At 36.2% G+C, this 11776-nt stretch overlaps 1 protein-coding gene across 1 annotated transcript; it reads left to right on the top strand.

The window, feature by feature from the left end:
* The first annotated feature begins 934 nt into the window (after positions 1-934).
* LOC106050752 (phosphorylated adapter RNA export protein-like) lies at positions 935-10143 on the top strand. The gene is made up of 5 exons (XM_013205786.2): positions 935-1065; positions 6876-7503; positions 8150-8241; positions 8711-8853; positions 9443-10143. Exons 1-5 carry the CDS (start codon positions 949-951, stop codon positions 9771-9773), a joined length of 1311 nt encoding a protein of 436 aa, XP_013061240.2. The 5' UTR covers positions 935-948; the 3' UTR covers positions 9774-10143.
* Positions 10144-11776: the final 1633 nt, after the last annotated feature.

Raw genomic sequence — 11776 nt, 5'->3', positions numbered from 1 at the left:
TCAAGGCAATACACACAAAATAGAACCACGAGTTTTATCACAAATTAATACTCACATTTAATTAGAGTGACATCATTGGTGAAATCACTGAATTTAGAATTATATGTAACGATAATACATAAAGCATTGTGCCATAACTTTAAATAACTCATAAAATATTCACTAAGATAAAGGCTCCTATCTTATTCCCTCCGCAAGGACAAAGTCACATAGGCCTACTCTTCTTTTCAAGAGTCATTGCAGCATGACACGAATGTCTGGACCTCTGGTTCTGATTAGGATGTATTCAACATCATAATCTGACCTCCTTTGAAATTCATTGTTAAATAACACATTTTCCGAAACAATGTAATAGCTAACATCGGTAGACAGTGATTCTAGTAGGCTTCATCCTATTAGGGTCTACACACTTAGCGATTAAAAAGCAACATTTATCTTTTATAAAGATATAGTGTTCACTTTATGTATTTGTACTGTTATCGTTGCACCATAAAACATTTTGAGGGCCTTATGATATACAATTTCTCAGACGGATTGTATAGAAATACCTGGACCTATTTTGACACCCAGTCCGCCCCTGTCATTGAAAGTCATTCTAGTCAACGCAAGAGAGAGAGAGAGAGAGAGGAATTGTAGAAAGACGATCATGTGTGGTGCCTCAACGGTCCAACAGACTATGGAAAAGCGGGAAAGGTAAAGATAAATTATCTTCTTTTGAAGTAACGTCTGTAAAATATAAGATAAGAAAATGAAATTAAAAAAAAAGATTTTGTTGAGAAATAAAAACAATATGTGAAGATGTTTGGCGCAGAGAGAGCTATAGTAATAGATCAAACTCAATATATCTAGTTTAAGTATTCAGCCATAGATCTATATAATCCAATTTATTTAATCCAACAACGTTTACATGTTAAAAAAAAAATATTTTTTCCAGTTACCGCGGAAGTTATGCTGGTTCTGTCGGCAGCCTGCAGATTATTGTTTCCTTCCACACAAAAGATTTCTAAAACAAAGATGGATAACGACATAGAAGATGGAGAGTGTACTGATTCAGATAGTGATGGGGTTAATTTTTTGTCTTTACTATTATTATTATTTGTATTAAAACTGCAATTTTAAATGCAATATTATAATCTGCATTAGTAAATCTCGATGAATAAAATTAAAAATCTAGCATAGACTAGGGATCTATCATCTAGATCTAGAAACTAGAAGTTCAGAACTTCACAAGTCTCGAGTCCTAGTCATTCGACTCGTCTCATTCGAATCAAGTTGTTAAGTCTAGAAATATTTATACTAGAATAGTCTAGATCTATCAAGACTCAAGTCAACAAATTTTATACAAAGTCAAAATGAAAATAGATCTAATCTAGGTCTAGAATAAATAAACTAGGGGCCTTCGATGTAAAGTTTTACCGGAAAATGTATAGCTCTAACTAGAGGTCTAGATCTAGTCTATAACACTAGATTTCACTAGATATCCAGCTGAGCAGCTCTAGTCAATGTCGTCAAATGGTCAATGAATCTAGAGTACTAGATCTAGGACTAGAGTAAAAATAGAGTGAGATTTATAATAGATCATAATATGATAATAGATCATCATAGTCTTTTTAGATCTAGATGTAGAATATAGATCTAGTCAGCTAGTCATCTACTAGTAAAGTACTAGAAAAAATAATAGGCTAATAATACTAATATTTAAATTATAACAAACGAATATTTCATATTTCAATTTGATTAGTGATTAGAGTAATACCAAATAATTAGATCTAGTAAAATCGCTAAACTTAGAAGAGACACCAGAACAGAAGAATAAAAAGTAAAGTAGCTTTTAAATAATTATAATTAATACACACATAAACCATAACTAGTAGAATATAACTAGAGTAGATCTACATAACTTACAAATAGAAAAACAATTTTTACACCTAATGATTTACTCAGAAACACACAAAGATAGGGGCAAATTTTGTATTCCATTATATACGTTAGAACAAATTCATATTTGTACAAGTGCTCATTCTTCTTTATTGACTAATCGATCTGGCAGATTTTGCCACAGTTCGTGTACATGTGTATGCATCTGTTTTAGGGTTAGCTGATAGGGCAGCTTTCTTTTTCTTTCTTTTGACTAAGGGCGCTTTGTTTCTTTTGCTCGTACCAGCATGCATAATCTGTCTCCAAGCTGTCCTGTCTTGGACCATCTCCTCCCACATACTTTCGTTGATGCCTGTGGTTCTCATGTTTTGCTTGCAGACATCTCTGTAGGTTAGTCTTAGGTGGCCCCTTGTGTCTGACTTCCTCCGCAATTTAAGCATATATGGCATGTCTTTAGGGATTCTTCTATCTGGAATAGGGATGACATATCATATATATCATATATCATATAAATATCTAGGCATTATCATCAACAACAAGCTTTCATGGGAAGACCACCTTGGAACTCTGACAAAGAAAACAGCCCAGCGACTCTTTTTTCTATACAAACTCAACAGTTTTAAATTAAATAAGAAGATCCTTGAGACATTTTACGGCGCGACTGTACAAAATCTGCTAACATACGGAATAAGTTGTTGGCAAGGCAATGCCTCATCTAAACTGTTGCAACGTCTAGAAAACATCATTAAAAAAGCATCAAAAATTACACTCACAACATTACCACATTTAAAGGAACTTTTTGAACAAACGTGCCTAAGAAAAATCGAAAAAATCTTGGAAGACAACGGCCACCCGCTCCATCAGAACTACGCCAGGTCGTCGCGAAGTGGGCGACTGCTGTCAATCAAAACAAGAACGGAGCGGTACAAAAACTCGTTCGTACCTCACTCGGTCAGACTCTATCACCGCCACTCATTGATCAGGGAACATGAAATGCACCAAGATACCTGTGTGTAGTCGCTGAATGAACTCTTTATGTTGTCTGTTGTATTTATGTGTATTTTTCTGTTGTGTTGTCTTTATATGAGAAACGAGTCCTTGTAATCACAACAAATTTCCGTAAGGATCAATAAAGCAATCTTAGTCTTAGTCTTAGTCTCAGTCTTAGTCTTAGTCTATCCAAGCCAGTGTAGTTTTCTCTGTGTCAGAAGAGCACAGATGCTTTGCATGTTGGCCAGTTTCAAAAACGTCCTGATATGAGACACAATCCCTCCAATAACAATGCATTAGCTTATGTTATATGTGACATATTAAATGACAATTTTATACCTCAAGTGAATTAAAAGGATGATTAAAGGAACATGTCCAAGTAACATATATATATATTTAGATGGCTGAAAGAAGAGACTATTTCAGCTTAATCAGAAAAACAAAACCTTATAAAAATTAAATACTCTGAAAGACACAAAACTATAGATTGACACATGAAATGTGTAGGATGTAATTATCATATTAATGTGTTATAAAAATTAAATACTCTGAAAGACACAACGATAGATTGACACTTGAAAGGTGTAGGATGTAATTATCATATTTATGTTTTTTAAAGTTAAGTCATAATAAATAAGAATATAAGTCTAATTCTATACTCTACTAGATCTAGACTCTAGATTTAAATTTAGTCTCTAGAAGACTTAGCTACTAGGCTACTCTTACTAGATCTAAGTTGATTAAGACTCTAAGTAACTCAACTGTCTCTTCTAGATCTCCTGCTCTCTAGTCTAGACAAAGATCTAGATCTAGAATAGACTCTACTGAGTGTCTGAGTCTACTCTCTAGACACTCTTGTTCTAGTCTCCAGAGACTAAGACTAGAATTAGAGTACTCTAGATCTCAATCCAAAAATAGATATATACATATTTAATATGTATCCTCTGTTTGGGACCCCTCAACTCAAGAAAACATTAAGAAACTGAAACAGACACAAAATAGAGCTGTGCAGCAGTGAGATTCATAACAAACATATTTCTCGCTCAAAAGCTACGGTCTGCAGGCTTTTTCAGTGCACGGACCAAAGGTTTGGAACTTACTCCCCATTGATTTCAGACAGACAACATGCTACACTTCTTACAAGAAGAACATTAAGACCTATCTGTTTAAAACTTTTATAGATTAGTTTGTTATTTTAGCTCTCGTGTTTGTGTTTGTAATGTTATCACAGCGCCTTGAGCCTACATTTTGTTTGTTAACAGCGCTTAGTAAATAAAATTATTATTAAACAAATATTCACATTTTACTTGAGTAACACCTTTAGAAAGCCTTCAGGATAGAAGACTCAAAAGTAAAGTAGCAATTGTACATAAAACACTGAACCATAATCTTCATATGTATACAAAAACAAAATCTAATAAAATACTCAGAAAGAGGATAAAGATAAAGGCACATTACTCATTCCATATGCTTGGACAAATTTGTACAAATGCTCCTTCTTCCTTCTAAAGTGCTATTCGAGCATAGAAAGGGTTGCCTGAGCCAGCAAGCAAAAACCAGTGACTTAGCAGAATTTAAGTCATTGGTTAACATGCATGACTAAAAGCATGGTGCTTAGGACGTAATCATCTTTTTTGAAGTACCCGATAAAGTCTGTATTATATTATAATGTTATAACCCTATTGGCGTTGAAAAAGGGTTAACTATAGGCTCAGCTGACACACACGTGAATCACTCAGGTCAGCGGGGCCATGGACAAGGGACAGTACTACGATTACACGCAAATATGACCAATGTTATGGTCATGTGATCGAAAGCCTGCGTGTACGAGTGACACTGTGTAGGAAAGCGGCAGTTCAAGACCGGAGAGCGTCGAGACCGGGACTGTTAGTCGGCTATGAAGTCGGTCCTGGTCGAGTCCTCATGTGTTGATGTACAAGTCCAGAAAGAGAGACAGTAGAGTTTTGTACGGTGATGTACAGAGTGACATTTTAGTTGTTGATGTTTGATGCCAATTGTCTAGTATTGGCTGTTATCTACTTAATCACTCATTATTAAAGTACCCGATATTGTGGAGCTCTTGTTGTCAGGTTCTTGATGTGTTGATGTATTGTGTTGAGTTTTAGCAGTGTTTACGGAAGGCCTGATGATTAAGGGAGAGAACGTAACACTGGTGTCTTGAAGTGGGATTTCCTATGGCTTCTGTAAAACTGCTAGATGAACTGAATCTGAAAGAACTGAAACAAGAGCTGAAATGGCGAGGACTGAAGTACTACGAAAGGAGCAACGAAACTCTTAAAGAACGTCTCCGGCAAGCCCTGGTGGATGAAGAGGAAGATCCGAACACGTTCCTCTTTGAACTCGAACCTGATGTGGTAGAGCTCTTGATCACATTTCAAAAACAGATTTTGGCTGGCTTTCAGAATGTGATTAAGGGTGACTTGCAGAAAGAGACAGATGAAGAAACAAGAGAAGAGACCATTATTTAACCAACGCTTTTGCTGCAGACGTACCTGACGTGAGTGCCTCCATCAGCCAGATAGAACAAGACAACGTCGTGTCTTACCTCAAGCCTGTAGCTGAGGACATTAAAGACATCTGTCAATCTGTCAATGCTGATGAGAGGAACTCGAATCCTGATGGCTGCACCCAGATGTTTGGCAAGAACTTTGTGTGTCGAGCTTTGCAGGGAGAACGCCAACTCCAAGGAACCCATCGGCAAGGTCTGCACCCAACAGACGTTTGTCCTGCTGACGAGACCATAGTGAGAAGCCCTGATGATGGTCAAGTAAGTGAACTGGAGCTTGATGCTGAAGATGAGGGTGCTTCACAAGTGGAGTGCTGCCAACTTGCTCCACTAGTTTGCCCTCCGGACAAGCCTGAAGATGATGTGTGCCACTATTTCCCCTCCTGTGGACCTGATACCCATTCCCAAAACCCGTCTCTTGAAAGCCCTATGAAACAACCTGATAGGCCAACGATCTTGGTGACCCCAGTCCTGACATCCTATCCCTCCCCGTGTGTTAAGTGGCTGCCCTCAGAAGTGAGCGATCGAAGAAGGCGACGTTTGCTGAGTCCAAAGTGCACGGCGATGCAACCACGACGTCAGTGCAGCCAGGTGAAGGTCACCTGGAGTAGGAGAAAGGGACATATGAAGACTACAGCACAGATGGCTCCATCGAGATGGCACTATAAGCCCATTGTCGCCCCCACCGATAGACCTCCTCCTGCATTGATTCAACTCCACTGCCTATGTCGTGTGATAGATTTTGTCCGGGACGGACAAATCTGAGAAGGGGGCAGTGTTATAACCCTATTGGCGTCGAAAAAGGGTTAACTATAGGCTCAGCTGACACACACGTGAATCACTCAGGTCAGCGGGGCCATGGACAAGGGACAGTACTACGATTACACGATTACACGCAAATATGACCAATGTTATGGTCATGTGATCGAAAGCCTGCGTGTACGAGTGACACTGTGTAGGAAAGCGGCAGTTCAAGACCGGAGAGCGTCGAGACCGGGACTGTTAGTCGGCTATGAAGTCGGTCCTGGTCGAGTCCTCATGTGTTGATGTACAAGTCCAGAAAGAGAGACAGTAGAGTTTTGTACGGTGATGTACAGAGTGACATTTTAGTTGTTGATGTTTGATGCCAATTGTCTAGTATTGGCTGTTATCTACTTAATCACTCATTATTAAAGTACCCGATATTGTGGAGCTCTTGTTGTCAGGTTCTTGATGTGTTGATGTATTGTGTTGAGTTTTAGCAGTGTTTACAGAAGGCCTGAGTAGGAAGAGAGATCGTAACAATAAGATAAGAAATCCAGGTAATACACACACACATTTGTGAAGAAAGCATTGGTAGTATTTGAATTTGAAATATCTAAAATATTTTACTTTTAGAATCAGATATTATAATTAAAATGTTCCATGATTGCATATTTAATATGTATTTGTGTCATAATTATATAATTCACACATTTTTCATTTTACTTATTCTTGCCAGATATTCCACCAGGAACCTAGTCCAGCACCTGTTAATTTATACAGTAACAAACCAGGCTATCGTCCACAAATACCCCAGATAAAGATCAACTCAGACAACAGTAGCAGTGATGAGGACGATTTTTCTGACTTAAAAAGGTCTAGAAGTTTTCATACTGAAAATCATGCCTCCGATTCTAATGTAAAAGAAGTTCCATTTATTAACCCGTTGCTGTCAAATGACTCTTCTGATTTTAAACCTTGTAACTACAAACGGAGAAAAAATAACGTATGGGGTTCAGTGATCACAGAACAAGTTTTGTCGCAAGATCTGAAGACGTTCAGTGTGTATAAAAGTGACCGCAATGTCGAGACTTATGATTACACCAAAGCTAAAGAAGATCTGCGACCTATTGTTGAGCCAATGCCAGATGATGTTAAAGATGATATATTTGCTGATGTGGAAGTAGAGAAGGAGGATACTCTGAGGTCTGAATATGGATCTAGAAAAAGGAAAAATCACTTTTACAAAAAGAAAACAGTCAAACTGAATAAGTTAGTGAAGTTGGAGGAGACAGCTGGTGTCAGTATTCAAGAACTTGTTAGCTCCATCACGTCCAACTTGTCTGAACCTAAGCTGGATTTATTTAGTAAGTAGCCACACAGCTTGTCTTACTTTTGAATATCTTGTCATGCACCAAATGCATACACACATCCTATTTTAGCAAGTACTAAAACAGTCTGTAAAATCTTAGCTATATAAATATATATATATCAGAATCTGTTGATCATTGTAGATTACTTTAAATATTAAACACTTGGGGCCAGTGTTTTGTTCAGGCCTTTTGAGGGACATAAACACATTGGGCGCTGGTGCTAGAATTGTATAGATTAACATGATATACATATCATACTAGTATCTAAACAGTATAGATTTATTTAAATTTTATATTGTATTTATATCAGAATTTCATAGATTTTTTTTCGCATACATATTATATATTGTTATGTATTTTTGGTAAGCATGATTTAAGTACATTTTTTAAGGTACAGACTATCACGTTTTCTGTAAATTGACCAATAGAAACTACATTTATTCCTTTAAGTAGACATAAAAAAATAAATTAAGTATTTTCCAAGTCTTGGGCTCCATTCATACAAAAGTAATTATTTATCATTTCAATTTCAAAAAGTGGAAAATCTGTTATCAAATAAAAATGTATGTCTTTCTTTAAAATGTATGAATATGTCTTACATATGTCCATGTCATGATCCATCGTCCTCTTTTTCTTTCAGCAAGAATAGTTGAAACTATTGGATGTGGAGAAGCCCTACGACTCTACAACTTGACTGTAGATGTGGAAGAAGAAGGTGGCATGTTCACTAATGTAAATAATTTATTGGTTGATATCCATCTCACTTTCTCACTGGCATCTCACTTGCATCACACTTTCTCACTGGCATCTCACTTGTATCTCACTATTAATTTACTTAAAAGCAGGATTTCTCATTTAATTTTTGTTGTTTTACAAATATTATTTTTTAATTTGGGGGTATTGAATAAATAAATAATAGCTTTTATATAGTACTACTTTCATGCTTATAGCATGCTCAGAGCACTTTGGTCCAATCTTATTTGTGGACCAGTTGGGGGAGGGGGTATCTTTGAGAAGGTTTTTCAGTGCTGCCTTTAGGCGCTCAGTCAACACAACTCTGCTCGAGTCGTGTGTCGAACCTCGAGCCCCCTTCATAGGTAGCTAAGCCAAGTTCAAGGCTCTCCATCACGCATCCCAATATTTATCATTTAACTTGTAATATTACTTTTTGTTAATCTTCACTTTTGACCAATTACAACAGGATGGCTTTCGTCGTCGAACACCAGGAGGTGTGTTTATCCAGCTACTGAAATCTGATGCTTCCATCCCTGAAGAAAAGGTGAAACCAATATTTGAGAAAGATGAACTGGAATGGAAACAAATTTTACGTGAAAAAAGAAAAATGTAGGTCACATGCATCTTTGTTTGGTACAGTTCAATTTCAGTGTTTTTTATCGTATTCTCTTTTTCAGAAAACTTTAAAAAACTTATTTGGTGGCCGTCAGGTGAAGGAGTAAAACTGATTCAAGTTGTAAAAGAAAAACGAGAAACAAAATCCATTTTTAAAAATATTTTTAAAAAAAAATATTTTTGTAAACAATTCTACTTTTGAACTCTTTTTGAAACAAATTATTGCAGGACAAGCCTAATTACTGCGAGTTGAAAACAAACTGCCTTTGGGCTCAGATTTTAAGGGAGGCTTGGAATTTCAATTAGAAATTTATGACATCATAGAATCCACATATCTCTAATGGATACTCGACATTTGTTGTTGGTTTTCTGGTCCCATGACATCCTCCCTTAGTCATCAAGAAGTGAACTTTACATCTTTTGCCTATTCAACATCTAGATGGTATAAAAGCTTGTCTATAAATTGAGCAGAATTTCTCTGAAAGGAGATATATGAATAATTGGTTGAATGCTTTGGTTTCTAAATAACCTTTATTTCTTCAACTGCCTAAGTTTATAGAAGTATTTGATTTATAATCCACAGTAAAAAGGCAGCAAGGAATCGTTGGAAAAAACAGCAAAAGAAGAAATTGATGAAAGTGGAGCGAGCAGACAGCCCAGGAGAGGAGCTGGAAGCTCTCAACTCTATAGACAGCAATACTGAATGTGATGTGTCGGATGTCATTGAACGTCCATCTACACCGGAACCAAAGGATGATTCCTCAGATGAGGTAGATGAGGAGGAGGAGGAAGATATTGCTACAGCCATTCAAAAGGCTAAAGAAGCCATCATGAGGAAGCAGGCAAAGTTATCCCAAGAACAGATGGAGACCCAATTAAAGTGTGTTAGCATAGAGCAGGACATGAAGGACTGACAGATGTTGTGAGATTTCTTCAATAATATTTCTATATCAAAGTTTCTTGAATTTTTTTGTGTATATGAGTTCTGTTGTTACATTTTTGTATTTTTATTCTTTATTTTAAAACAATGTTTTGGACATTATTGTTGTTTATAATATTTGTCAATAATTTGTGAACACATCAGGAGTACACGAGAATGATTGCTTGAATGAGAATGTATGCAACGTTGATCAAATTTCATTCATTGCTTTCCAATTTTTTCTACTTGATGATCTTACCCGGTACTTTAAAACCTATTGGTCAAGTCATTGAAACCTATCGGTGAAGTCATTGAATGTTCAATACTTTTGTTTTTCACATTGACAATAAATGTGTTACAATTTATATTTGTGTTGCTTATATTTTGATTTGAATAATACAGAGTTAGTCTTTGCAGGTCAGGGGAAAGCAGTTTTAGGTAGTGTTATAGCTACTAGTGTGTGGTTTCAAAGGTAGACAATACTAGATAAAAAGCCAGTTTAGGTATACTGATATTTTTATTAATAAGAAACTCTGAATAACTTAACCATTTAGGCAAGATTCTCTAACTGGTGAGATCTTTTGGAATTCGTATTTCTATTCTTAGATATTACTCTATCCTCGACAAACTACGTTGTTAAACACAGTATCCTACCTCTCATCACAACTTATCTTTAATTATTGCAGGTTAGGGGGAAGCAGTTATCGGAAGTATTATAGAGCCTTTAGAAGCCTTTGCTGATTAAATTAAGCTATGAATCCTAAAGCATAAATATAAATATTTTTTTTTTGTATTAAACCTGAACCACACTGTCATTTTTTTATGTTTCCAGATCATTCTTATTTCATGTCTGTCGACTTCATTTGTTTTATAGGCCATTTTGTTAGCTTTAATAGTAAAAAAAAATGAATAGGTAGTCTACTATTCATATTCATGTTGTTTTTTTAAATGACAACAAATTTGGAAACCAGTTTGGGATGTTGAATTGAAAGATTTTCTGAAGAAGGAACTACATTTCTGTGTAATATTTCAATCTTTCTGGTTTTAATTTTTACTATTAGCTTGCACTCTCTTCATGGGTGGGTAGAAAGAAAAATTATTGTGTACATATTAAGTACATTTAGAAAACATGATTTTGAAAAGTTTATTTAGCTTGGAGAAGAAAAAATCACAACCTAGTTAGCCATAAAAGAGAAAACCCTTGTTTGAATTTAATCTTCTACAACCAATCTGTTGGTCAAAAGCACTGTCCATACACAATAGAATCTGAATCTTCCACAATAATTTGAAAGCATTTCTTTTGTAGCAAAGATACTGGTATAGAAAGAAAGAAATAACAATACCGACACATTCCTGGCATTCATCAACAAAATAATGCTTGTGTCACAGGCTTGGTGTCAGATGGCCAAACTAGATCCCAAACTACAGCCTATGGCAAACAGCTATAAAACAAGAATTCAAACACTGCAAAGGGAGATGGATTGGGCATACTATGTGAAGAATATAGCAAACAGCATTGCAAGTCAGGCTCTAGGTTACAGGGGAATAGAAAAGCTTGGAGAATAAAGCAAAATCTGAGATCTGTAGACCAAGAAGCAAGGATGACAAGATGGGCACAAAACTGAAGGGGATTACCAAGAACAGAGTCAGATGGCAAAGTACAGTACCCGGTAGCTGCCCAATGTTCCACTGGGAGTCAAGAGGATCAAGTCAAGTAAGTCAATACTAGCTGAATCATCTAAACATTTATTAGCAATATAAATTTTTAGGCAGTGACAGGGTAGTTTTAACTCAACACTATATTAGTTACAATTAGGGTGTGCTCCACCTCTTGTGAAATTTGAAAAATCTATTTGAATGCAAGTGTTGGACTATTCACTGCATGTAGCTAGCATATGCCACATTATTGTAGGATTACAATTTCAGTTTGACAAATATAGGTGTGTCCCAATTCATGTTTTGGTGCCTATTTCATGTGAAATTTTGGAATTCTGTATG

This window comes from Biomphalaria glabrata, chromosome 1 (assembly GCF_947242115.1).
Source record: "Biomphalaria glabrata chromosome 1, xgBioGlab47.1, whole genome shotgun sequence".
Taxonomy (NCBI): Eukaryota; Metazoa; Mollusca; class Gastropoda; family Planorbidae; genus Biomphalaria; species Biomphalaria glabrata.
The sequence above is the reverse complement of the archived record's forward strand: the minus strand, read 5'-3'. Positions and strand labels throughout refer to the sequence as shown.

Coding starts and splice junctions, on each gene's coding strand:
- LOC106050752 (XM_013205786.2), top strand. CDS start 949: ATGCTGGTTCTGTCGGCAGCCTGCAGATTATTGTTTCCTTCCACACAA. Junction 8,242..8,710: donor AAGGTGGCATGTTCACTAAT/GTAAATAATTTA, acceptor CAATTACAACAG/GATGGCTTTCGTCGTCGAAC. Junction 8,854..9,442: donor TTACGTGAAAAAAGAAAAAT/GTAGGTCACATG, acceptor TATAATCCACAG/TAAAAAGGCAGCAAGGAATC.